General features: G+C 41.5%; 4 protein-coding genes across 6 annotated transcripts; 2 read left to right on the forward strand and 2 right to left on the reverse strand.

Moving 5' to 3' along the window:
- The first annotated feature begins 532 nt into the window (after positions 1 to 532).
- Positions 533 to 3769, forward strand: LOC104435393 (non-functional NADPH-dependent codeinone reductase 2). The gene is made up of 4 exons (XM_010048150.3): positions 533 to 949; positions 2478 to 2721; positions 3004 to 3183; positions 3317 to 3769. Exons 1-4 carry the CDS (start codon positions 612 to 614, stop codon positions 3539 to 3541), a joined length of 987 nt encoding a protein of 328 aa, XP_010046452.2. The 5' UTR covers positions 533 to 611; the 3' UTR covers positions 3542 to 3769.
- A 189-nt stretch (positions 3770 to 3958) lies between these two features.
- LOC104432932 lies at positions 3959 to 8689 on the reverse strand. The gene is given in 9 exon segments (XM_039307480.1): positions 3959 to 4516; positions 4626 to 4826; positions 5554 to 5646; positions 6143 to 6231; positions 6234 to 6405; positions 6887 to 7098; positions 7101 to 7251; positions 7336 to 7476; positions 8119 to 8689. Coding segments are annotated over 9 exon segments (1626 nt in total). The 5' UTR covers positions 8473 to 8689; the 3' UTR covers positions 3959 to 4303.
- A 1155-nt stretch (positions 8690 to 9844) lies between these two features.
- Positions 9845 to 15473, reverse strand: LOC104432934 (zinc finger MYND domain-containing protein 15). 3 transcript variants are annotated; one of them, XM_010045527.3, is made up of 12 exons: positions 15292 to 15473; positions 13977 to 14090; positions 13778 to 13896; positions 12908 to 12954; positions 12738 to 12838; positions 12026 to 12113; positions 11497 to 11605; positions 11193 to 11364; positions 11016 to 11087; positions 10821 to 10934; positions 10544 to 10725; positions 9845 to 10463 (listed from the first exon to the last, which is right to left on the reverse strand). In XM_010045527.3, the coding sequence occupies exons 1-11, from the start codon at positions 15391 to 15393 to the stop codon at positions 10633 to 10635; spliced, it is 1131 nt and encodes a 376-aa protein (XP_010043829.2). In that variant the 5' UTR covers positions 15394 to 15473; the 3' UTR covers positions 9845 to 10463; positions 10544 to 10632. The 3 variants fall into 3 exon arrangements, with proteins under 3 accessions (XP_010043829.2, XP_010043830.2, XP_010043828.2); XM_010045528.3 differs by having other exon boundaries at positions 12787 to 12848; XM_010045526.3 differs by having other exon boundaries at positions 12738 to 12848; positions 13770 to 13896.
- Positions 15474 to 20795: 5322 nt separating this feature from the next.
- Positions 20796 to 22495, forward strand: LOC120290313 (two-component response regulator ARR17-like). The gene is made up of 5 exons (XM_039306255.1): positions 20796 to 21014; positions 21126 to 21202; positions 21388 to 21471; positions 21575 to 21645; positions 21740 to 22495. Exons 1-5 carry the CDS (start codon positions 20846 to 20848, stop codon positions 22113 to 22115), a joined length of 777 nt encoding a protein of 258 aa, XP_039162189.1. The 5' UTR covers positions 20796 to 20845; the 3' UTR covers positions 22116 to 22495.
- The last annotated feature ends 2105 nt before the right edge of the window (positions 22496 to 24600 follow it).

A 24600-nucleotide genomic window follows, 5' to 3' on the forward strand; every position in this document is an offset into this window, starting at 1 on the left:
GGGAAACTTCAAAATTTTCGGACAAACCATAAGCTTAAATCACGATCCGTAAAATCCTATGGCTCAACAGCACCTTAAATTATTATTTCTATAAAAATATGCTGCTCAATGACTCTAAAATTGGACTTCACCACTCGATTTTCTAAAATTCTGAATTTGAGCCCTAAAACCGTAAATTACTTCAATTGGATGAACGAGGGGTCTAATCTCTTACCAAATGCTGTGTTATGAAGTCAAATCGGCTTAACGAGACATCCGTGACGTGTACGTGCTAAGATCCTTTTGCTTTCTTCTCATTTCTTTTCTTCTTCTTCTTCTTCTTCTTCTTCTTCTTCTCTTTTTTCTTTCTTTTTGGTCGAGGAGCTCTTAGCTTCTATTTAGCCGAGCCCCCTCCCCTCTCCTTTTTGCTTTACTGACTTTTCAAATTCTTTTTATTTTTCCTCTTTTGGGGCCCACTAGCCTAATATTACACATTATATGATATAAGCTTTGACACACGGACCAAGACATTTTCTATCATGTGAGTGGTTGCTCCATCACTCTAAGGGTCTCGAAAAGATTACCAGGACAACAAATCCCTGCATCCTCTGCTATCTTTTGCATAATCCAAGATGAAAAACCAATCTGATCTTACTCCAGCTAGCGTTCCGGTAGCAGTATTGAAGTCCAGTGGCCGGAAAATCCCACTCTTAGGATTCGGCACCGTAGCATTTCCAAACGTGGATCATGAAGTTGTGAAAGCGGCGGTTCTTGAAGCAATTAAGCTGGGTTACAGACATTTTGACACTGCAACTCTTTACTACTCAGAGGAGCCAATTGGAGAAGCCATCGCTGAAGCAGTTTCGCAGGGCCTGATCAAATCAAGAGAAGATCTCTTCATCACCACCAAGCTCTGGTGCAGTGATGCTCATCCCGGGCTTGTCCTCCCAGCCCTCAAGAATAGCCTCAAGTAAAAAAATTTGTCTTCTGAGATAATCTTGTAAGGACGTGTTTGATAATGATTCTTTTCCGGAGAACAATTTTTGATGAAAAATAGTTTTCTTATAAGAACGCGTTTGATAACTGCAAAAAATTTATATTTTAGGAATAGAAATGCTATAATTTTGTTGTTTCTTTTAATTTTTCAATATTTATATTATGTTTTTCCTTTTTTTTTTCTTTTTTCTTTTTTTTTCCTTCTTCCTCCTTTGTGGCCGATCGCCGGCCATAGTGGCGGCCAATGATCAACTGGGCGAGATCCGGCAAGTTCACCGGAGCCTCACCAGGCCACCACGAGGCTCGACCTCACCAGTGGCCTCGATGGCCAGACGAGCCCTGACCTCGCCTAGGCAATGCGAGTCGGCCTCACCAAGCCACCACTGGGTAATGGCGACCTGGCGATGACCTGGCAAGGCCGAGCCTCACCCAACCATGGTGAGTTTCAATGTCACCGGCCAAAAGGAAGAAGAAGGAAAGAAAAGAGAAGAAAAAATAAAAGAGAAAATTGATTCTTGGAATTGTTCCCAGAAACAAGAAGTCAATTTTTTCTACTTTTTATTTTTGTTTTAAATCTATTCTCGAAAACAAAAATTTTACCAAACATGTTTCTATTCTTTTTTCGTCCAGAACAAAAGAACATAAATTTTGTTCGGAGAACAGAAACAATTTTTAACAAATAGACCCGTTTGTATAAATTTTACCAAACATGTTGTCTGCATGACAACGTTTCTGTTTCTCCCAATTTCTGTTCTTTTGTTCCCCGGAACAAAAAAAGAACAGAAACCCGTTTGGTAAAACATTTGTTCCGGAACAATTTCTCAATTTTTGTTCCGTTTTGTTCCCGGAACAGTTTTGAGAAGCAAAAAAAAGTTGCCACCCGTTTGGTAAAACATTTGTTCCGGGAACAATTTCTCAATTTTTTTGTTCCCGTTTTGTTCCTGGTAAGCAAAAAAGTTGCTTCTTGTTCATTTCTAGAAGTAAGCTGATTTTCTTTTTAATTTTATTTTCTTGCCGTGACCACCGCTAACCGCCCGAGCCACCGTCGGCCGCCGCCGCCGCGGTCGCCGGCCGCCACCTCCGCCGGTCGCCGGTCGCCACCGCCGCCGCCGGTCGCCGCCCGCCGCCGCTCGCCGTCGCTGCCGCCGGTCGCCGACGGCAAAAATAAAAAAATGAATAAATACAAAAAAGAAATTGTTGCGTTACCAAACGCATTTCTATTCTTTTTCTATTCCGGAGTAGAAATTTTGTATCGTTATCAAACGGGTTCTTTTACTCGAAATTGTTCCCCGGAGCGAAAATAGAAAAGAACCATTTCTGAAAAAAAACTCTTCCCGGGAACAGAAGCGTTGTCATGCGCAGCCTAAATATGGTCATTTCATTGTCATACGAACACTTGTTGAAACTTTTAACTGTAATATCCCAGGTAATGTTATAACAAATCTGTTCTTACCTTTTGAAATGTTTTCTGATAGCCTCTAGTTTGCGAATATTCTCATCAGAAAAATCAAGTTGGATTACATAGATCTCTATCTTATCCACTGGCCTGTGAGTACAAAACCCGGAACCTACGAGTTCCCGATGAAGAAAGAAGATTTTATGCCCATGGACTTCAAAGCTGTTTGGGCAGATATGGAGGAGTGTCAGAGAAAAGGACTCGCACGAAGCATCGGCGTCAGCAATTTCTCCTGTAAAAAGCTCTCTTTCATCCTGGCCAATGCACAGATACCCCCTGATGTCAACCAGGTGAGCTTCTTCACAAGTTGAAGAGAAGTCCTTAAATAGGAATGACCCTGTTAATTTGATGCCAGCCGCATCTCAATTCTGATGACAATGAAGTGAAGATGCTAAGCTTTCAGAGTGCAAGTCTCGAATATTAGTATACAACATAGATAGATCAGTTCCATGTCTAGACAGTTGAGTACAACCATGAATTCACAGTATCGTGCTTCCTCTAACAGAGTTCTGAAATGGGATTTTTCCAAGTTTATCAGATTAATTTTAACCAAACAATTTGAAATCTTGAAGGTAGAGTTCAATCCACTGTGGCAACAAAAGAAGCTTCGGGAGTTCTGCGAGGCCAATGGCGTTCTGCTCACTGCTTACTCTGTTTTAGGAGCTTTAGTAAGCAATGGAGGAAGCAATAAGGTGATGGAGTGTGAGCAGCTGAAGGAAATCGCCAGGGCCAAAGGGAAAACTGTTGCCCAGGTGAGATGCTTCTTGTTCTTCGAGTCTTTTAGCAGTTAGCGCCAAACTAAACAAGAATATCTCAAACCTAGGCTCGTGGTGGAGCAAGAAGAGTGTTGGGAGATAACTGATGCATGTTTGGTGGTGACAACAGATTTGCCTCAGATGGGCATGTGAACAAGGAGTTTGTGTACTCGCCAAGAGCTTCAACAAGGAGAGGATGAAAGAGAATCTTGAGATTTTCGACTGGGAATTGACGGAGGAAGAATCAAAGAAGATCGATGAGATCCCACAGAGCAGAGGATATCTTGGAGAAGATTACATCTCTGAGCACGGGCCATACGAGACATTTGAGGAGCTCTGGGATGGTGAAACGTAAGCTGCAGCAGAGGGAAACGACGGACACTACTTACAACTAGGTCTCGTGCGTGCCAAACTCTTTTGTTAAGCAAGTAGGGAGGAACTAATGAAGCTGAATCTAAAGAGCAGGAGTCTTTTTAGTAGAAGAGTCGTAATAATGTTTTAATTGGTGCTCGCATGAAGAGGCACCGAATTGCCAGTATATTTTGAATTCAAATAGACAAAGTACCTTGAAAGTTCTACCAAACAGGTCTTCCACCTGCAAGGCTTTTCCAAGTCCCTTGTACATTTGACAGGAACCTGGAGGATGCACTGTGCTGTTCAATGCTCCAAGGAGAATTTTACTAGGAGCTACCCAGTTTACTCGCTAAAATAGATTGCAAAAGGCTTGCACGATTACAGGAACTTGAGGGCAATATATCTCCTGCAACTTCTGAAACTCTCTTCTATGAAATTATACAATAGTTTCTGACAATAGGAGGGATTTCATACAAGCATAACGTCTGACAATTTCGCAGACGATAAAACATAGGTGGTCATCAAGCCAGTCCTGCAAGTTGTCTATTTAAGCAAGATACTTCATAGACTGTCCCTTCCTTCAATTTCACGACTAGATATGTACAAAACGCAGATGTCACAGAAGTCATCATATACACACTTATCACTGCTTCTAAACAGATCTCGTATGACCAGACAGAATGTGGAGCTCAAAGAGCTCCCTACGATAAGGAAACAAGTATTTGAGAATGGATTACTCATGCAGTAATGGATCAGCATGACTTTAGCATCTTTTGGGCCTTTCATAACTTGGAGGCAGTGAAGGGCAGTTCTCGTTCATGTTGGCATATGGTTCTATGGTGTTATACTCCGGCAATTCCATCCAATATTCCCCAAGAATCTGACAATATGGAAGTTGACCTCCCTTGTTACTGCACCAACTCGGCAGACGAGTTTGGTTATTCTCAAAAATCTTCAGCATGTAAGCATCACGAATCTGAGAGCAAAGAGAAGTCAGTTCATATACAGTAACGAATTTTCCACGATGAAATTCAGGATACAAATCTATAAAGAGTAGATGATGAAATAGGGTATCGATGACTTACCGTGAACTCAGTTACTTGAATAGAACTCGAAATGGGACCAAATACTCCAGCTTCCTTGTACATTGCGAGTATAAAGGCAACACATGTGGTCGATTTCCCATCACTATACATCCAATCATCTTGTTCAGGAGTAGTAAGTAGTTCATCAAATGACATCCCTCGTTGTTCAGTCTCTTGAATTATTCCATGTAAGTCCAATTCCTGCAAAAAAGCGAGAAATGCATAATCTTTGCGAATTGCTAGTAATACCTTGTTGGAGAATAGAACCAGTAAATGGCGAAAATTATGTCCTTAAAGAATTAGGAATCGCAAAATAATCATTTCAACCTCAATATGACAAACTCCCCCCAAAAAAAAAAAAAAAAAAACTCCTCTGTTCTTTTTTTCTTTGTTCGTTTTCCTCTTTTCTCCTTCCCATCCTCATTTCCCATGCCAAATAACAGCCAAACAGCAATAATGAGCCACTTTGTCCCCATGAGTACACAATGCCATTTATGAGGTTCATCTTCTCGACCTCTCCAGCTCACAAGAATGAGATGCCACAAAGACAGCAGCCACTTGGACTCGATGACTACAAGTTCCATCCATATCAGAATGACTAGCTAAATGCCTGAGACACAAGCTCCATGTATGCACATTATGTAGCTAAGAAAAGCACCTGATACCAGGACACCAGTCACACCACCACTCTTTTGCTTCCTCTCTCTAATTCCTGATTTGAAAATCTATGATCTCTCATAATATATTGACCAGACCAGAATATCCACGCATTTAGTTACACAATTACCATTTTAGCTCCTCATTTAGGGAATATTTGTCATTAAATCCACAAAATCGTTTCTAAAGCCAGGACAAAGGATAAACTAAGCAAATAATAAATTGACAAAAGAAAATCAGAACTGGAAGTATGACCAGACAGCAGCTATACCTCAGTCCCAAGGCGCTTATTCAAAGCTTCATTCCACATATTTGCAGCATATGCTGGTTGCAATCTCGTCCACATTGACATGACAGAAACGACCTATCAAAAAGCACCAAAGTATCAGGAAACATAATGATAATTCCTAAAATCATCCTGAACCAAAAATGCCATCCTGCAAAGAATATGGCTTCTTCATTCATGAGGAAAAAAAAGAAACAAAACAAGAAAGTCGAATTGTTACAAAGGTTGGAAAATTCAAAGCAACTCCAGAAAATAAACTATCTTTATCATATTTCAAAAGAAAAGAAACATGTAGAAATCACTTTAAGAATACTACACGAAGCACATGCTATTATTTCCCTGTTACAACAATTGCATTGAGCAGGTTGAGAAGATTTGCTAATCTCGAACTTCCCATTTTCAATCCCAAAGAAATAGCACCAAAAAATTGCCAGGTACTATCAGATTCACGGCAGAATAATTATTTCTGGATAACAAGGTTGTAATGGATGCATAAGATAAGTCAATTAATAAAATCACTTCCCACCACTTCACATTATTAACACCGTTCAGAATTAATAAGGAAAATGCATACCAAGTGAGCATCGAGAGGAGGAGGATAGTTGTCTCCTACAGTATCGATCCAACTGAATATCATGTTGTGATAACCATAAGGCTTCCTAACATGCTTCGAGCATATTCCCATGCAGCCGTGGAGTTGAACTTTGCACGCACATCTGGATGTAAAGGAAGCAACGCTATCTGGGGATTGGAATTGTCTTTTAGCGCCAATTCCCACCACTCTTGCCACGGAATAACCACAATAATTTCTTCCCCTGCAAATAAATGAGCAATATGCTATCAAAATGGTGGAAGAATATATCAAAAAGTAATCACACCAGTCATACCCGTGTTCAATATTAACAATGCCATTCTTCTAAGCCCAAGAAAAATTCGCAAGAAAAACAATTTTTTTCTAATAGACAATCAAACTTAAAATAGACATCAAAAAGATTCTTGGCAAAATTCTAGGATGTGAGAAGGGGAAAACACAAGTCTCTCTTTAACTGAGGCAATAAGGGGAATACATTCCCCAGCAGGAGCAAGAGGCAAGACAAAAACTGGCTTAGAAATTCGTATTGGCGAAATCATTCGCGGAAGACCACACAACATGTTATAGTCAGTTTCCAAGTATCTGCTCTTTGTTATCAAGTTCAAGTGTGTACAATTCATTTTCCATACTCTCAATCCCTCTGTTATATTCATCGAACTTTGTTTACCGATTTGTGAATGTCAGAAACTGATATAGAGAACCGATTAAATAAAGACAAAAACACACCTTCTCATTCTCATGTCCTGATTCACCGACCCACAGATTACCATGTTCATCCTTCAAGCAAACCGCTGTGTGACCCGCAAAAGCGCCAGTTACCCATTTCTCCAATGTTTCAAAACCACCCCACCTACCACGGATCTTGGACACAGCTAAAAAATCGCCAGTATGAACATCGTCTGGATTAATAGTTGTGTACCAGGGCTCAGGACGTTTTCAAATGTAGCACCCATACGGTTCTTCAGGAAAGCTAAATTAGCATTCTGACCCCAAACAGTGTTAGAGAACAGGGGCAATACGTCAAATAGAGAACGCAATGTTCCAAGCATTCCTGATGGCATAAGAAATACAGAAATTCCATGCTGCTTTACCTGCTCAACATCCAACTCAGACGTTATTTTGATGCAACGATGAGATTTACTAATTCACAAATAAATCAAACACACGAGGCATACATATTCCAACTCTGCTTGTTCTTCCCATGAGTCAAACTTCAACGTGTGCTCTCTCGCAGAAAAGTAATAGTCCCACGTGATCCTGTATGGTGTTGCAAAAACATACAAATCCATGCATGTCCAGCTATGTGGTTCAGATGTCTGTAAGGAGAAAGCAAGAAAAAACAAAATTATTCATTTCTCCAGTGAAGGAAGCAACTAGCAAGTGAAGAAATCTCAAAATTCGAGCAATAATCTTATTGTCTTAAAAGAGTCATGGTAGGCGATTTAGCTAGAACCATTTTAAACCATTTGAGACTGGAATATAAGCTCCTGCCATTCAAGCAATTAAATTAAACTTTCTCCAGCACAAGTGAGGGCACTAATTTTGCAAACTTTGTATGTAAAACCTAAGCAACTGTGTAATGCCAGTAGCGTTATACAACCCAAATACCGACTCCATATAAGTGCAGAGAAGAGAAAATGACACATTTTTCATGTTTCCACAATCGTCTCTACCTTGACTAATAACAAGTCAGATTTGATACCACAAGATACTTGAATATTAAACCCATTCATATGCATCGTCGTAACCGACAAAGGATGATGAAAAATGTAATTTTAACTCCCTCTCCTACAACCCAGACTCTACTCACCAGCCCCTATAACCCTCCATTTGCACTAAGAAAACCTACAGAGCACCACCTCGACCGTGCTAAGTTCAACACAGACTAACGGATAATTCACGACACGCACCGCCGTCACGGCACACGACCGGGACCAACAGAGGAACGAAAGACGAACCTTCAAGTACAGAACGCCGCCGCCCAAGCCGGTCTCCTCGTCCCCGCCGCGATCGCCCTCGGTGAACTCGAGGTGGGCGTCGTTGCCGTCGAAGCAGGTCCCGTTCCACCGGAGGGGCTCGTTGCCAGGGGCGACGGTCCCGACGAAGGAGGGCAGCAGGTCCACGGCGCCGTTGAAGCTGTTGAGCACCGGCCACGAGATCTGGCGGGGGAGCACGGGGAGGACGTCATTGACCTTGAACGGGACCTTGAATCCGAGGGCCCGGTCGCCGAGGAACCCTAGGATCAGGAGGAGCCACGGGAGGAGGGGCCGCCATGGGGGTCGAGCGGCGACGGCGACGGCGACGCGCGGCATGGATCGCGAATCGGGGAGCGGCGAGGATCGCGAGGAAGGACGCGGATTTTTGCCCCTTTCTCGTCAGGGACGGAGGGGAAATGGGAAGTCCGCCATGGGAGGGTTTGCTCGAGCGATGATCTTGACGTCTGCAACGGAGTTTCACGGACAGCTAACTTGGTAGTTATCGTAGAATATCCGCTCCCCTCCCCTTGGCCTCGTGGACTTGGACTTGGACTGGCACTGGGAGAGAGGAGAGGAGACCCGGGGGGTGATGATGACGTGGCGCTTTGTGGGGTCCGCCTTGCCTTCTCTTGGAAATTTCGCCTTGAACTTGAGATAAACAGGTGGCGAATGGAAAGCGGAAACCGAGCGAGAAAAGGGAGACAGATTGGAATGACGTGAAACTGACCGTTTTCGTGGAGTTAACGGGTCTTCAGGGTCGAATATTCCATCGACACTCATCAGATATACCGAAGAGGAAACTTCACTGATCATTGATTGAACATGGTAAAAGTGAAGCAGTACAGGAAAGTAGACATTTTGCAGTGGGAAAGGCATCCAAAAATTACTTAATTTATTCTGTTAATATTGATACTAATTTAATTTTAAGCATTTTCATATTAATATAATTTTTGTCCATCCAATCAATTTATACTAAAAATTACTGATGTAGATGTTGGCAATTTTACATAACATAGCCAATTTCTCATACGTCTTATATGCCGGAAATCCTCCATAATTTTTCATACGTCATTATCGCATGGACTTGAAGCTGTCTCATATATTAAGCTATTGAATCAAACTAAATTATTCATATTTCCCCCTAGCTAAATGCCGGCAATGATTTTACTGATTTGTCTTAGTTAGAGGCTGCAACAAGACGGAGTTATGAAGCTTGATCCTATTGTAAACTCGAAACCGGTTAATCCTATATAAAGATCGAGTCCATCCCAAATCGAAGTTGTGTTTCCAAATAGAAATCTCGAAAACACCCGAGTATACAAGAGCCTAAAAGTAACTAATTTACATTTTTTGTATATTTTGAATAAACAGATCTATCGACTAAAAAATGAATTATCTTTATTGCCCTAACAATTTGGCGCCCAGCAATACGATACCCGAAAATCAAATTATGCCCTTTCAGGGTTTTGGGCAAGTTATAAACTCAATAAAACCAAGTTCACTGGCATCCCCAATGTTAGGACAAAGCACAAAACCTATCATGAACGTGAAAGGCAGGACTCCACGTTCCGCTTCTTTACTACAGGCATTAATACCGTACTAAACTGTAAGTTTTAAGGTCACATTGCACTTCAATGCATAAGGGGTTGAGCTCGATCTTGCAAATTGTTTATGCCGGTTGCCAAAATCCCCCACTGTGGAATGTGGGTTCAGAAAAGTCTCCGTCGCCATTGGGAGTACGATTTTAAAGTCCACAAGCAAGTTGCAACGCTAAAAGTAGTTTGGTAAGCACCACCATGCAATCATGGTGCATGTCCCAATAGGGTTAACGTACTTCACTCTAGCAAGCCCCTGGCACCATACAAGGCGAGTCTGCCACTAGCATGACCGATCTTCACAAGAGCTTTTACCAATCGACATGTCCTCAGTTTACAATCTCCGAGTTGCCATTCTACAGCCAATTCACATCTAGCAATGAATAGGTCGATAACATTATTCAAATGCACCGAGGGTGACTGCCATGGCAGAGTTGTATCTTCCACTCGATGGAGTGCTGTGTTCTCACAGCAGCAATGTTTTGGGCGAGTCCTCGATTACTGAATGCCAATCAGGTGTGTGATACGGAAATGGATGGCCAAAGGCCGGTCCTAGAGCAAGATGAAAGTCACCATTGCGCAAGATGAACTCCGCTGTTGCTACTTAAACTAACCCTCGTTATGCAGAAGTCCTGCCTCTTGAAGTGAATTGTCTTGAAGTATCCATTCTCCCCATCCAATTCAGGTTGGATAGGTGCAGCTACACATCAAGCAGTGGATCATCTCAAGTACCTGGAGAGTGGGTAAACACAAGGTGCACAATCAGTTTAACATTTCAAATTAGCCTAAACAACTTGCTTTACTAAACTTACCAAAGCCTCATGCTCCATCATTCGATAGAACCATCTCTAAAAGACTAAATGTGATCTTCGACATATGCATTACTTCTCAATTCAGTGGTTCATATTCCTAAGAGGAAGCAATTTGAATAGCAAGGAAGAAGAAGTGCATTGTCTTCCACCGCCATCGGCTGCCTGAATGGATTCAATTGGATCTACAAGCAGCAGAAGCATCAATTGCAACTTGGTTAAGTTTGTGCTGTTCGAAATAAGCTTTTCAAAAAGAGAAAAGAGAAGAAATGGGACACACTGGAAGAGAAAAAGATATGCCAGCAACAGTATTAATGCAACGAGTTGCAAGATGACAAGCCTCTTCACAGTAATCAGAAAAAACTGCAGGGACATTCATCTTGTGTATCAGCTCCTGCAAATATCAAAAGAATAATTTAAAAAAAGATTATGAGAGGAAGGAGACGAATGAATCATGGAGTTAAAGAAGACTCACAATTGTAGGTAACCAGGACGAATAAGCAGCAATGCCAGCATTAGGAGCAACAATCAGATGAGGAAAAGACTCCTGTCAACATAACAGAACTTCTCAAAAAGTTACACTGTAGGAATTCCAAACAGAGAAAGAAATTTTACATTAGAGAGAGAGAGAGAGAGAGAGAGAGAGGGAGACTTCTGATATATTTCTGTAGATGTCATGATAACAGCCTCTCCGAAGCTGCAAGATAACTGTGGAGTCATAGGCAGTGTCTAAACTCTTGCTCCCTTGAGAACTTGTGGATTTGCAGTCACAGTCGGTGTCACTACACTGAGCATAACCACCGACTTTAATTGTCTCACCATCCCTATTCATTGCGCAGAACACGAGAAAAAAGAAGACATGGAAGAGGGTTACAATTTCTCCAATTATATATTAGATCATGCAAAAGTCCACCAGAGTGGATACATATCAAACCCAAAAGCAATGAATGAGTCACCTATGCTCTGGAACTGCTGGTCCAACAAGCTCAATATGCATCCGCATGCCAGGAAAAAGTGCCTGCAACTCACCAAAGGCTGGAAGTTGTAGAAGCTCCTTCTCAGGCCCTACAGGACAGTGGTAGTTAAGTGTAAGCTTTACAAGGCTTAACTTGGTCTCCATGATTAGAAGCATCAAGGACAATTGATGCATCTGCTGTTTATTGTGATTTTTTATCTTATTCAAAAGATTGTTGAAAGCTAGTGATTCATGTTCGACAAGTGGCTCAAAAGTAGAGACAAAGTTATCAGACGTCCCTGACAGGATTACACAATCCAAGGTTCATAATAATAACATTGTATATGGACAAACTGGTATTGATTTTGCGATGGTGAACAGAGTAGCAATAAGGCTAGAGGAGAAATCTTCTCTACATTCATGTAAGCCTAAGTCAACAGGAGAACAATATAAATAAGCAGTGGCAAAGAAGAGAAGTTCTCCACAAGAAAGCGTTCTTGAAAAGAAGAATGTTCAGGGCTAGAAATTACCAACATAGTGGACACGCAATTCCTTGCTAGTGCCAATAGTTGAAATCCTTGCACTAGTAATCTGAATGGCATGGTATATCAACATCGGCTGAGAGAGAGAGAGAGAGAGAGAGAGAGAGAGAGAGAGAGAGAGAGAGAGAGAGAGAGAGAGAGAGAGAGGAGTAAGTTGCTTTAAACACGTATGACATGCTTAAATAAGCATGCATCAACTTTAGTAGGTAACAAGGTATCAGGTGGAAGAAAAAATAGTCGCATTTTGGCAGGCAATAAAAGATGTTGAGTGGAAGAGAACATAGTCGCATTTTTGTGTGCAACAAAAGATCTTGACATTTGGACCAATCCGATATTCACGTAAAACGCCGGTGCAGTGATTGTCCATTACTAAGAAGGGCACCAAACTGCCCCTTGTTTTCACACAGAAGTCTACCTTTAATGGCATTGAACAAAAGTGTCCACTGTACTGGAGGTGCTAATCATTTTGAAAATGTAGAATACTAATTTGAAACTTTCAAAGCTCTAGCTCCAAACATCCGCAACCCCAACTCCTATACTTTTGCTCTATACAATAAGTTTTCCATGAACTCGGTGTTGAGAAGACAATAATCGGATGTCTGTCCATCAAAATGCCCAACTTCTTGAAAAAAGACCATCCAAATGGCCAACTTTGCTTGTAGTAAAAGATGTAACAAGGGATAAGAATTAACATAAATACCCATTGAAGGAGTAAAGCGACAGGTGAGTGAAACGGGATATGCCTCCACCTGTAATAGTCCTCCCAACCACTTAGATGGTCTGATATTGGAGACACTGGGCCTGCACAATTCTTTAGTCAAGTATTTTCTAAGGCTCAACTCTGTAAAAGCTGGAAGCCATTGGTTGTACCTCTACATGGGCATAACATTCTCGGAAGATCCCAACTATTGTGAAAGCTGCCACCAAAAAAAGTTTGTAAGCAGATATTAAAGACAGTATCATTCACCTGAATGGTCCGGTAAAAATTAGGCCATGTAAATGAAACACTGTGCCAAGTCTTTGATTTACATAACTGTCCTGGCAAATACTCCAAAAGTGCAAAGAATAAGAGATTTCTTATGCTAATTTATTAACAAAGAGAAAATTCACAGGTGAAATGTCATGTAGCTCAGTCAGCTAAAGCTTTGTCTAATAAGGTGGATCAATGAGGAATCATAAATAGATTCTCCCACAGCAGGCTGACACATCAATAACTGAAGTGTGACCTATATTTTCCACAAGATGCAATAAATGCTGGTCCTAATAAGGTGGAATCAGGGGAAAAAATTTACTGTTCCTCAACAAAGCCAACATATATGAAAGTGTTGGTGCTAAAAGACCAAATACCAGCCAAAATACATTAAACACAAAGTAAGGTGTGAAAGAATCCCATAAGAGTTTTCTCACAAAGCCATCACATATCTTTCAGCAACAGAAGCATTTTTCTAGCTGTGCTGGTCAAGGTGTGCAAGCAACAGCAAATTGCCTGTTTGAGAAGCATTTGGCCCATGTAATATTAATAAGTTGATATCCCAGGCAAACAGAACATACTATAATTTTAAAAATTCAGACCATACAAGAGATACTCTCCATAGCCATACACCAGAACAAGTTTACACTACATAAACTCATGACCAGAAGCATGAACCAGAACACGACAAAGTAAAATCCAAGATTGGAGAGAAAAACTCAAACAGATTGCCAACGATGAATATATCAAATATAGGAGTACCACAGAACCTCAAGTCCTCGAAAGAATTGCCCAATGATTGGCACTTGCATTCGTACATCCACATCCCAACCTGATGAATGCCCCTTTTGCTCAAGAATGAACATCTGCTGACTAGTTTTTCACAAATCTGGAAAGAATATCATCAATTTTCACTTGCACAACAAGCCAGAAGAGGCAAGAAATATTCTGAAGCAAAATGAGAGTCACCTCAATTGTAGCTTCTTGACAATACGTGAAAGGAAAAGCATTCAATGCATCAGAATGCTTCATTTGTTGCTCTAACCTTGCACATTCTTCCTTATGAGCACTCCTATGAGAAAGCTAAGGAGACAACAGGAAAAAAGAAGAAAAACAAAGCTTTCAATCGTCAGAACCCCAACACATTAGCCCTATTTTGGATAGATGTAAGATCAAGATATTTCAATTGAATAAATTCTGATGTGACATCGGCATGCTTTGTCTCTAGATACTGTTTACATGGAGAGAGCATTTTATGTGGCAGAATGGCAGTAATACCACTTGTCATGCCAAGGCTGTACCACCGAGCCACAGGCAAACACAATAACCACCCAAATTTTCAATTTGTAAAGTTGGAGGACATGATTGGCTCGGTCATACCACGTGAGCATTACATATTACATTACTTTCACGTGAGATATATTCTCCATTCAAGGGCTCGGCCACCGTGCACTTAATCACTGGGTCCAACCACCACCCTACCGATTCTTCATTCTGTCAGCCTTGATTTTTTTTCTAATTGAAAATCATGGCCTATTTTTCTAATTTCAGTAGATAAACTTTCAAAAAGAACAATGCAAACTCTCATTACATGACGTCATAAGAGCCAATGATGCAACCTAGGAGCCATGCCTGCCGGTGCAAGGAGAGGCTGTATGAGGTATATGAGCTTTTGGTGCTTGAGAGGATCACAATTTCATATTTTGCATTTTCCGTTAAATCCACCAACTACGATCCACTCAATACATGCAAGTTACGATCGATCTAGCAAGCAACAATGGACCCGCTGAACAAATGCTCTATTGGAAAAAATCAAACACCGAAACAGGGACGCGATCGCACTCGCACTGTCCATCATCTCAAAGCCATTCATCTCTAGAATAATCACACATGACCAGATGCAACAGGTTCACCCAGCAAATGCACCATCGCCCGTTGTTCATGATTCAGATTATACGGAATTAAACTACGCCACCACTAAAGAACGCAAAAACTCCCTCTCTTTGCCCGCCCGGCGCGAGTTCGCATATCAAACCCCAATCCCCAAACGTGCGCCCGCTGAATCGGTGATGCCAGTGCCGAATATGAAGTCCTGACTGGCTAACCAACGCTCACGCACGCAGCGAGCCGAACAGAGAGAGGTATTCCACGAGGCTAAGGACAATAAACGATGAACCCGCCGGGCGCCTATGCAATTCCGCACGGCGGAGCCAGAATCGACGAGGAGAACAGGTGAAGAATCGAAAAAAAACAAGAAGAAGGAGCGAAGGGAAAGGATCGTCACCTGGTGAGTGACGGAGCAGTAGCCGACGGCTCCGCAGCGAGCGCACCGCCTCTTGGCCGGGCCGGCGCACCTCGTCCCTCTCCCCTTCCCCGCGCACTCCATCGCGGTTCAGTCTGTTTGAGCTTCTGCCTGCGGTGCTGCCTGGTCCTTGGAGCGGGGAAATGGGGACTTGACAAGGACCGGGAAATTGAAGGGGAAAACTTCAAGCTGGACAAAAACGTTTTGACTTTTTACTTTAGTTCTCAAAATTATTTTAGAATAAAGGCCTTACAAGTACTGAATTATTAAGGTAAAAATGCAATATAATCTTAAAATTTTCAAATTCTAAAATTTCATTAGCTCCATCCAAGAATAACGAAAAATATTCACATAAAATTTTAATTAATTTCCAGAACGCGTTATGCTAACATGAGCTTAAACGGGTAGAGGTGAGACGATGCATCGCAAGAAGCCATTTTGGTTCTCTCTCTCGGTTCTATTCATCTATTTTTTTCTGAGTTTTCTGGTTTTCATTCTCTTTAATTTTTGGCCTTTCTTTATGTTTGCACAAACTGATGCTGGATCATCACCTGTGGTCGAAATATATTAGGAAAATGATGTGTCACTCAAAATAAACGGAACTCACAAAACTTTTAAATTTTCACTAATGTGATTAATTTTAAGATTTTATTGCACTATTTAAAAGTATAAGGATCTAATGACACTTTCGTGATCAATTTTATGCTCTAACACTCTTATCCCTATTTATCCTTGCACTCGTTTATGCCGTTTATGCCATGTTTGGTAACGTTTCCGTTTCTCAATTTTTCTGTTCTTTTGTTCATTGGAATGGAAATTGATTCAATTGTGAAATAAAATATCACAACTTAGGTATCTAGGGAATAGTCACTTAAATAAAAACTCCTTTAGTAAAGTCGGCTAATTTTTCTATTTCTGGAAGAAATCATAATAGATTTGAAATAGAAATAAAAAGTAGAAAAATTTACTTCTTTATTCGCAAGAACAATTACTTTTCAAGTCATTTTCTCTTTTTTTTGTGCCTTTCTTCTTCCTTCTCTAGTTGGTAGTCAAGCCTCAGCGATGGCCAACGAAAAGCCAAAGACAAGGTCCAGCGACCTCACCGACCTCGAGAGAACCTCATCGGCCATCGCGAAGGCTACATGACTAGCTAGAGGAGGAAGAAGGGAAGAAAAAAGAAAAGAAAATGAGAAAAAAATTAGAAAAATCTTAGAAACTTATTAAAAAGCTAAAAGAAAATTCTACATCACAAATAAATTTGAGGGTCGTACAAAATACATTCCGGTTCTTTTTTAATTTCGGGAATATAAATTTTGTTTAATTACCAAATTCATATGAATGCTTATAAACCCATCCGGAGAATAGAAATGAAAAAACTATTTCTGAACAATTGTTTTTAGGAATAAAAATGTCGCGGAGCACACCCTTAGGCATTGATTCTAAAGTAAAGTGACCGACTCGATTGTCCCACAAAATCTCCCGAATCACATCACAGTGGAGCATTTCAGACCGGGCCGATCGAGAAGATTCAGCAACTTTTCGGAGGAAGAGCAGCACTGCACCCAGATCACATGAAAGATCACAAGGCTAACGAGCCAGCTCCAACTCCCCTTCACATCCAGAAAGATGCTCCCACAAGTGTTCGCTCATCGTCAGAGTCTAGGCGCGCAATCCGGTGCAGCGCCCTAGAACGGAGCTCCTTCCTTTTGATTCTTACTCAACAATATAATTTGTTCCAAAGCAGCTTTTTGGGAGCTCTAAAGTTCTACCGAAAGTCGCTTCTATCTTAAAAACGGTCCAATGACTGTCCACTCTGCAAATCTTAACCTTCGTCCTTACCGCCCGGGTCGAGCAAGGGTCCCTGCCTATATTTTCATTGATTCTCTTTTCCTCATACATGTGTAACGGACTATGATGTTCCCATTAGAGCGTGGGTTTATTGGATGAAAAGTGAGTAGTGTAAAGGATGATACCACTAATTCGTGTAGATGATGTCAAGACGATTGGTACTAGAAGTTCTAGGATAGGAAACTTATATCTGTAAGGAGCTCTAAAAGAGAGGTTGGTCATCCGTACATAAACAAGTCAGAAGCGGATGCCATTTTTTTTTATGAGACATTGGCAAACAGAAATTAGTTATTATGCCTAATGTGCTTTGTTGTCTTTCTCAATGGACTAAATGCTCAAGTTCAATTGGGTATTGTATGATTTTATACTTGGATACCATTTGCCGTACTGTCCTGATAAATAACTATAGAACAAAAGTTGGTCTAATATTCTTGGCTCACTAGGTGCCACAACTATTGGCCCGTGACACATATTTGTCTCTTGTCTTGTGCTGTTAAGAGGAAATTTCTATTAAAAAGGTGAGTATAAATTCTTAAAATTATGTTAAATATAAGTACCGAGCTTTGACAATTCTAAGAAAAAAAGGAGTACAAATTCTTGAATATATGTTCAATGTAAGTACCGAGCTTTTGATTTCAATCGTCAAACGCGTCCCGCTTTTTTCTTTTTCCGGCAATTGATGCACTTTAAGCAAATCAGGCTTTGTTTCGGTGAAACTCTGACGCGACGAAGACGTGGCAGAATTCGAACGGGACAGAGCGAATATTTGCTTTTGTTGCCTTGCTAAAGATAACATCAATGCCTAAAACAGGGCGAATTTGTACCCCACATTGAAAAAATTAGGGCCTTTCTTAATCAGGCTAAAGAAATTTCCGGGAAGCCTTCTGATATTCCTGTTGAAATAAAAAAAAAGTTAAAAATCATCTGAACCAAAGAAAATGTCAACGTTTGTCTGTTTCAAAGATTTAAGATGATTAGTAAAAATAATATGCATTAACAAAAGTAAAGAGGACGGAATGTGGAGCATTAAAACATTTACAGATTTAAGTATAATAATGTAGGAGCATTTAAAACATTATCTCCCGTAGCAGATCATATTGATTATTATTGTCCTTGGCACAATCATTGATCATAACATGTACGCCAATTACGCGAGTAACTAGGAATAACAAATAGTAAATTGAGAATGCTAAATATCAGCTTTTTCATATCACTATCTTGTGAAATAAAAGGAGGCCCTATCCAGGAATTCCTGAATATATAGTCATTGCCCAAAGTATGAACAGAATGCCCACAGAATTCTAATGAGACAAAAAAGTGATAGTTACAACATCACATTTCCATGGTCAAGAGAGTTCGCTATTAATGTTATGAAAATCGTACTAGAACCAATCGATTCAACCGACATAAAATTGTGTATTGGCCTAACTTTAGATATGATTATGTTGACTAGATTTCTTTTCCAATTCAATTTAATTTTGGCCATTTCAACAGTGTACGAATTAGTAGTCCAATTTGATATATCAATACGATGATGGAGTCCTTATTATTCAACTTAGCTTCTTTTTGCCACTTCATTTGTTTGATGATGATTGAGCAATTATGAAAAATCATTCTCATTTTTCCTGTCAAAATCTAAACTATCGTATGAATTTTAAAAAACTATGCAATAACAGAGGTCGCCTTACAAGTTAATATTGTGAAAGTTCCAAATATTTTGGACTCTAAAAAAATGCGTTTGTCACGTAATTCATTAAGAAAAATATAAAAATCAAACCCATCCCATCCCGCTATGGACGTGTTGGTTCAGGCGTTCCCCCCTCTTCTGGTTGAGGGGAGGTTCGAGCCATTGCGTACGCGACTTAAGTGCGGCGTCATGCGAGGTGGGTTATTGCGCTAGCGTCACTCCGGATATACGTCGCCGCCTGCCGGCTGTACGGCAGTTTCCGGTCATTAAAAAAATTAATGAGATAGTTTTTGAAATCTTTTTTTTTTTTTTTGAAAATACAAGAGACGCCTGAACCAAAGCTAAAATGGCCTAATTATGCTTTTGCACGCGCTCAAGTCTCAACCGAGTCTACCACCACCACCCCCGGCCGACTTGTACCGCCAGCCGACGCTGCCGACACTGGTCCCCGCCGTCTCATTTGCCCCCGCTCTCTCTTCTCCAGGACAATTCACTGTTCCTCTCGGCCCGCGTGCTCTGCTCTGTCTCTCTCGGTCCCTCTGTGCTCTGTACTCTGTCTCGCGCTCTTTATCAGCTTCGTTGATTCTTTTAGACGAAAGATTTGCACAAGCTGATCGGGCATGGCTCCGGCAAAAGGCCTTTTCCACTTTGCAATCAGACACTCCCTCCAAACATCTACTGGACCCACTCTCTACCACGAGACTGACAGAAGAGAGGCCGAGACATGCTCTTTTCTTTGTGCTCTATTCTCTGACGCAGTGATCGTTGGGACCTCAGGCTGACGTCGCCAAGGCCACGGGCTACCTCGATCGAAGTCTGTGTGTCGTCCATGGGCGACGTCAACGAAATTACTGGGCGATAGTGGCGAGCCGGTGGAGACAGCAGCGAGACGCATCCAGAGAGGAGGCGGCGGCATAGTACGGCTTGGGGCCGGCCTCCTCTGTGCGGTGGCTGCTGAGAGAGAAGAGGAAGCTGCAGTTTGGAGCGTCGTACGTTGGGGTTGTGTATTGATTTGTGTGGGAGACGTGGGGTGATTGGTTTCTAAGAGGTTCATCGACCGTCCTAAAATTAGGGGCGAGCCAGAACTCCTATTTCCCTCTAGAGCTGGTGGTTCTGATCTTAAAATCAGTGATTGAATCAGTCTTCGATCAGTTTTAGGTTCATGGAATTGGGAACAAAATTGGTTATCCTTAGAATCAACCTTACATCAATTTGTCCATGCTGATTCAATCTAATTCCTGAATTGAGCAGAGCCGGTGGTCACCTTCAGAGAGAAAATAAATGGCAAATTTCGCCAAATATACATATCAAATTTAGAATTTGGAAAAGTAGAAATGTATTATCTGTCTTGGTTGAAAATTTCACGCATATTTTTTGATAGTTTCGCTTTTTCTTCTATAGGCCAAGATTTTGAGAAGCCTAGCGTGGTCGCTTCTCGTTCGATTCCGTTGTCTGATTTGACGGCGTTCGTCTTCACTTCACCCCTCCCACCACCAGTGCCTGCTCCTGCATTTTGACTTCCTGTAAAAGGCTTGACCATTCAACTGACAAGAAATGAGAGAGAGAGAGAAGAGCACTCCACGAACCGAGCATATATCGCGAGATATCGGGTGGGGACTTAGGTGGATGTCACACCCAAAAGTCGATGTCAGAATCTTTCGCCTGCGAAGCTCAAATCCATTAAAATAATCCCAAGATTTGAGATCTCCTCGACACTGCAAGATTTGATCTCATTTTCAATCCTCAAAAGCGAGATAGACAGAGAGAGAGAGCCAATCGATTGAGAGACGACCAGACAACGCATTTCCTCTCCTTTCTGCCACAAAAGCAAGGCAAATTCCACAGTGATTGTGTAGACATACAGAGAGAGAGCAGAGAACAGGATCCATTTCGTTTTCGCCTCTCTTGGTCAAGGGAAAAAGCAAAAAGCTGGCGACTTGCATCTTTTATTAGCTCCATAACCATAACCAGCTGAGTTCCGTCCTCCGAAGCGAGCTGGTGATGGACGGACACGACGTCGCCTCGTGGCGGAGGAGGACGCACGGCATCGGCGCCTTGGATTCGCTTCAGCCCTCTTCTGATTCCGGAGAGGCTCACGTCCTGGCCGTCGACGACAGCCTCGTCGATCGGAAAGTCATCGAGCGATTGCTCAGAATCTCTTCCTTCAGAGGTAATCTCTCGTCTTGACTCGCTTGAGTGAGCTGAAATGTGTTATCCTCTTCTTACGAAGAAAAAGAGTTTGGGTTTCCGAGAGATGAACGTTTGGTGCCGTAATTCGTAGTGACTACCGTGGAAAGTGGAAGCAGAGCTCTGCAGTTTCTGGGTCTGGACGAGGACAAAAGCTCCGGTCATTTCGATGTGAGTGGCAGTCGGAAAGTTATTTCATTCTCTTTTCCTAGACATTTATTGCTTTTTTTTCTTTGGTTAATTTGGCTGAACTTGAAACTGAGGCTGTTGCTCTGTTTTTATGAATGAGCCTGAACAAAACTGTAGCTTTTTTATGAATGAACCTGAACAAAACTGTAGCCGCGTCTGCTTATCAGGGGCTGAACTTGAAGGTGGATTTGATCATCACGGACTATTGCATGCCTGGAATGACTGGATACGATTTGCTCAAAAGAGTTAAGGTCATTATTTTACTTATCAAGGTTCTTTTCTTTCACCAAAAAAGGAAAGAAAAGGTTGGATTTTTCGGGAAAATATGACTTCCCAATATCTGTCTAATGGCAGGAATCGTCTGCTTTGAGAGAGATACCCGTAGTGATCATGTCATCCGAGAAGGTCTTGGCACGTATCGACAGGTGTTCTTTTTGCATTTTCCCTTAATTTCTTTCGCCTAATTCGGCAGATTTCTTCTTTCCTATTGTGTGATTTGAATTGGAAGCTGATGGATAGGTGTTTGGAGGAAGGAGCGGAGGAGTTCATCATGAAGCCTGTGAAGCTATCGGACGTGAAGCGATTGAAAGTGTACATGAGGAGAGACTCCGGAGAGAGAAACGAAAGCGAAGCCGAGAACAGAGTGAACGTGAATCCGAAGAGAAAGCTGCGAGAGGAGGAGGAGGAGGAGGACGACGACAATTACGATGATTCAGATCTCTCGGCGTCATCGCCATCGCCGCCAGCTTGCTCTGTCTCATCGTCGCCACCTTCGGCTTCTTCGTCGTGCCTGTCCTCCCCCTCCATGGCTGCTGCTGCTGCCGCCACTGCCGCCGCCACCGCCTCGGCATCGACCGCGGATAAAAGATGGCTGAGGATGAACGGCGGTGATTAGAGGCCACGGAATGAGCGATGCAATTTTGCTTTTAATTTCCACTGGATTTTAGTCGTTTTTTTTTTCATCCTTTTTATCTCTTCTTGATTCAGGTTTTTCCCTTTTCTTCCCCGTGATTTACAGAACAGAGGAGTGGTGTCCTGTCTCATTTGGGTAAAATGCGAGCGGGGAAGTAAATAGATGGAAAGGAAGAGTGAAAATGGTGTGGAAGGGGGAATTAATTTCGTGAATATAGACTTATTTTTCAGTCTCGTTTTAGGAGAAATGATATATTTGCTCTCCTAGGTTTTAGGATTACCGCAAGTTGTTCCAACGTTTCAATCCCTTGTAAGTTGCCCACTGAAATTCAAAAAGAAGTTTTAGTGTGTCCCTTGATATTATTACCTTCGACTAAATATTGTTTGAAGCTTTGACTTCATCACAGTATGGGATTGATTCGTGATGCCCTGACACGTCACAGTTAACTTAGTGTATTTGTCTTGTTTATTTTACTTTTTCTTAAACATGCATAAGCGTAATTGACCAAAATGACCCAAGAGTTCACGTGGATTTTTTACGAACAGGACAACTTCATTTATTATTTATTTATATATGTGTCAAGCGACAAGTTAGGTATACTAGGAAATTCAAAAGGTTAGTACCACGGATTATACCTAGTGGTAAGTCGGTCACCCCATCCTAATCTAACTGTACATGCGGTCACTAACTCTAGCCCTTAGCTTGTTCCAAAAAAATCTTCTAAGTTCTCAAAAGTCTAGTTGCCCTCCTACCTCCCTTCTAAGCGGCAAGGCTGTCTCCGCCCCCTAGTTCGTTGGCGAATAGTGGGAGTGGACCCACCATGTGCCCGTTGATATGAGTGTACATTTCAATGAATCCGAGAGTTACAGACCCCGTCGGTGGCCCTATATCCACAACCAAACGAGACATAATATGGATAAACACCGTGTCTGAGAAATCAGGGTTTATGAACTCATTCTCTTGCCAAGTGAAGTCGATCAGTTCTCCATAACGAATCATAGGGGAGGTAGGTGGGGTCGACATCTCTATGATATGAAAAAATATAGTCAACGATCAATGAGCCTAAATCCAGCAAGCATAAGTTCTACTGGTCTATACTACATAAACCAATCGCCATACTAACAAGAAAAGCCTTGATATAATGTATAGTAAACCATCTATTTACTGGAGAACCTCTTCCAAGTAACATAACAAATCAATAAAAGCAATAACTCAATGTAAAGGTACCAAGGTTATATTCAATATGAATTCCCGCTACCATAATCATATAAGGAATGGCATCTCGCATACATCCGCATTACGAGGACATCTAGGGGAACCGTGTTACACCCCCTGGGAGTTACCCCTCTAGGCATCCTTACTACAAACCGGGGTATCATTGTCCCAACAACCAATAGTATTCTCAGTCACACATCCACATCATAATGCGGCAATTCCATAATTCAATTTAAAAAACACATTGACATTACCACTATCTAGGAACTCAAGCGTGAATTTACGAATTCTCAATCATTTTTATCTCCCTAGACTAGCCTAAACTCACCTACATTGTATTAGACGAATTGCAAGAGGGTCTACATCAAGGTCCGTAAACTAGCCTTATAAGAGCATCCTGCACCTCTAGAAACTACATTGATTGTCTAGGGAAACGGATTTCAAAAATTACAAAACTTTAACATAAGATAGACAATATCTAGAGGGATATTTTTCATAAGACTCCGAGATTGATTCAGTCCATACATTTCTAAATAATTTTTGTAAACCAGGCCCAAAACGCTAAAAACGCTAAGAATTTCCAGAACACGGTGGAGTAAGAAAGTAAATGTTCCACAAATCAAATGAAATCAAAAAATTATCGAAATTTTATTTGTACCAGTATAGAATGTACTCAACAACTTTCATGAAGGACGCTTGTTTAGAATTCTTGGCTGAAAAATCTGTGAAAAATGGAAAGTAGGAAGGGTCGAACCTAAAAATAGATTTCTAACTCTCTAGTTTTCTAAGCATATTTTTGACGTACAAAATTCAAAAATTCTGAAATTAAAGTACATTATAGAACGGCCAATGAGGGACGACTTTTGTGAGAACGCCCCACAAAATTTGCATCCCATAAGTCGGTGCAAAAGTAGAAAAAGTTCAGGGTTGGGCTAACCCAAACCTAACCTAGGTCCGGCACTAATTTGGTTCAAATTTTCCACAATCCTTACACGGTCCAATCAGAAACTTGACTACTTCAAACTTGACAATTGAGCTAGATAATGCGATTGGAACTTTTGATCAAAGGAGGATCCAAACAATGCCTACAAAATTTATAGGAAACTATCCTCGTCAGACAACAATCGATCAATACAGGACAGAATGGAGGATATCTACTTGCCTTAGGTCCTAGGGAGCTGCGGCCATGGCTCGGTGAGGCAACGGCGTGACGATACCTGCGACGGCTTGGCTGAGGCGTTACACAGAAGAG

Source organism: Eucalyptus grandis, chromosome 2, assembly GCF_016545825.1.
Source record: "Eucalyptus grandis isolate ANBG69807.140 chromosome 2, ASM1654582v1, whole genome shotgun sequence".
NCBI classification, from domain to species: Eukaryota; Viridiplantae; Streptophyta; class Magnoliopsida; order Myrtales; family Myrtaceae; genus Eucalyptus; species Eucalyptus grandis.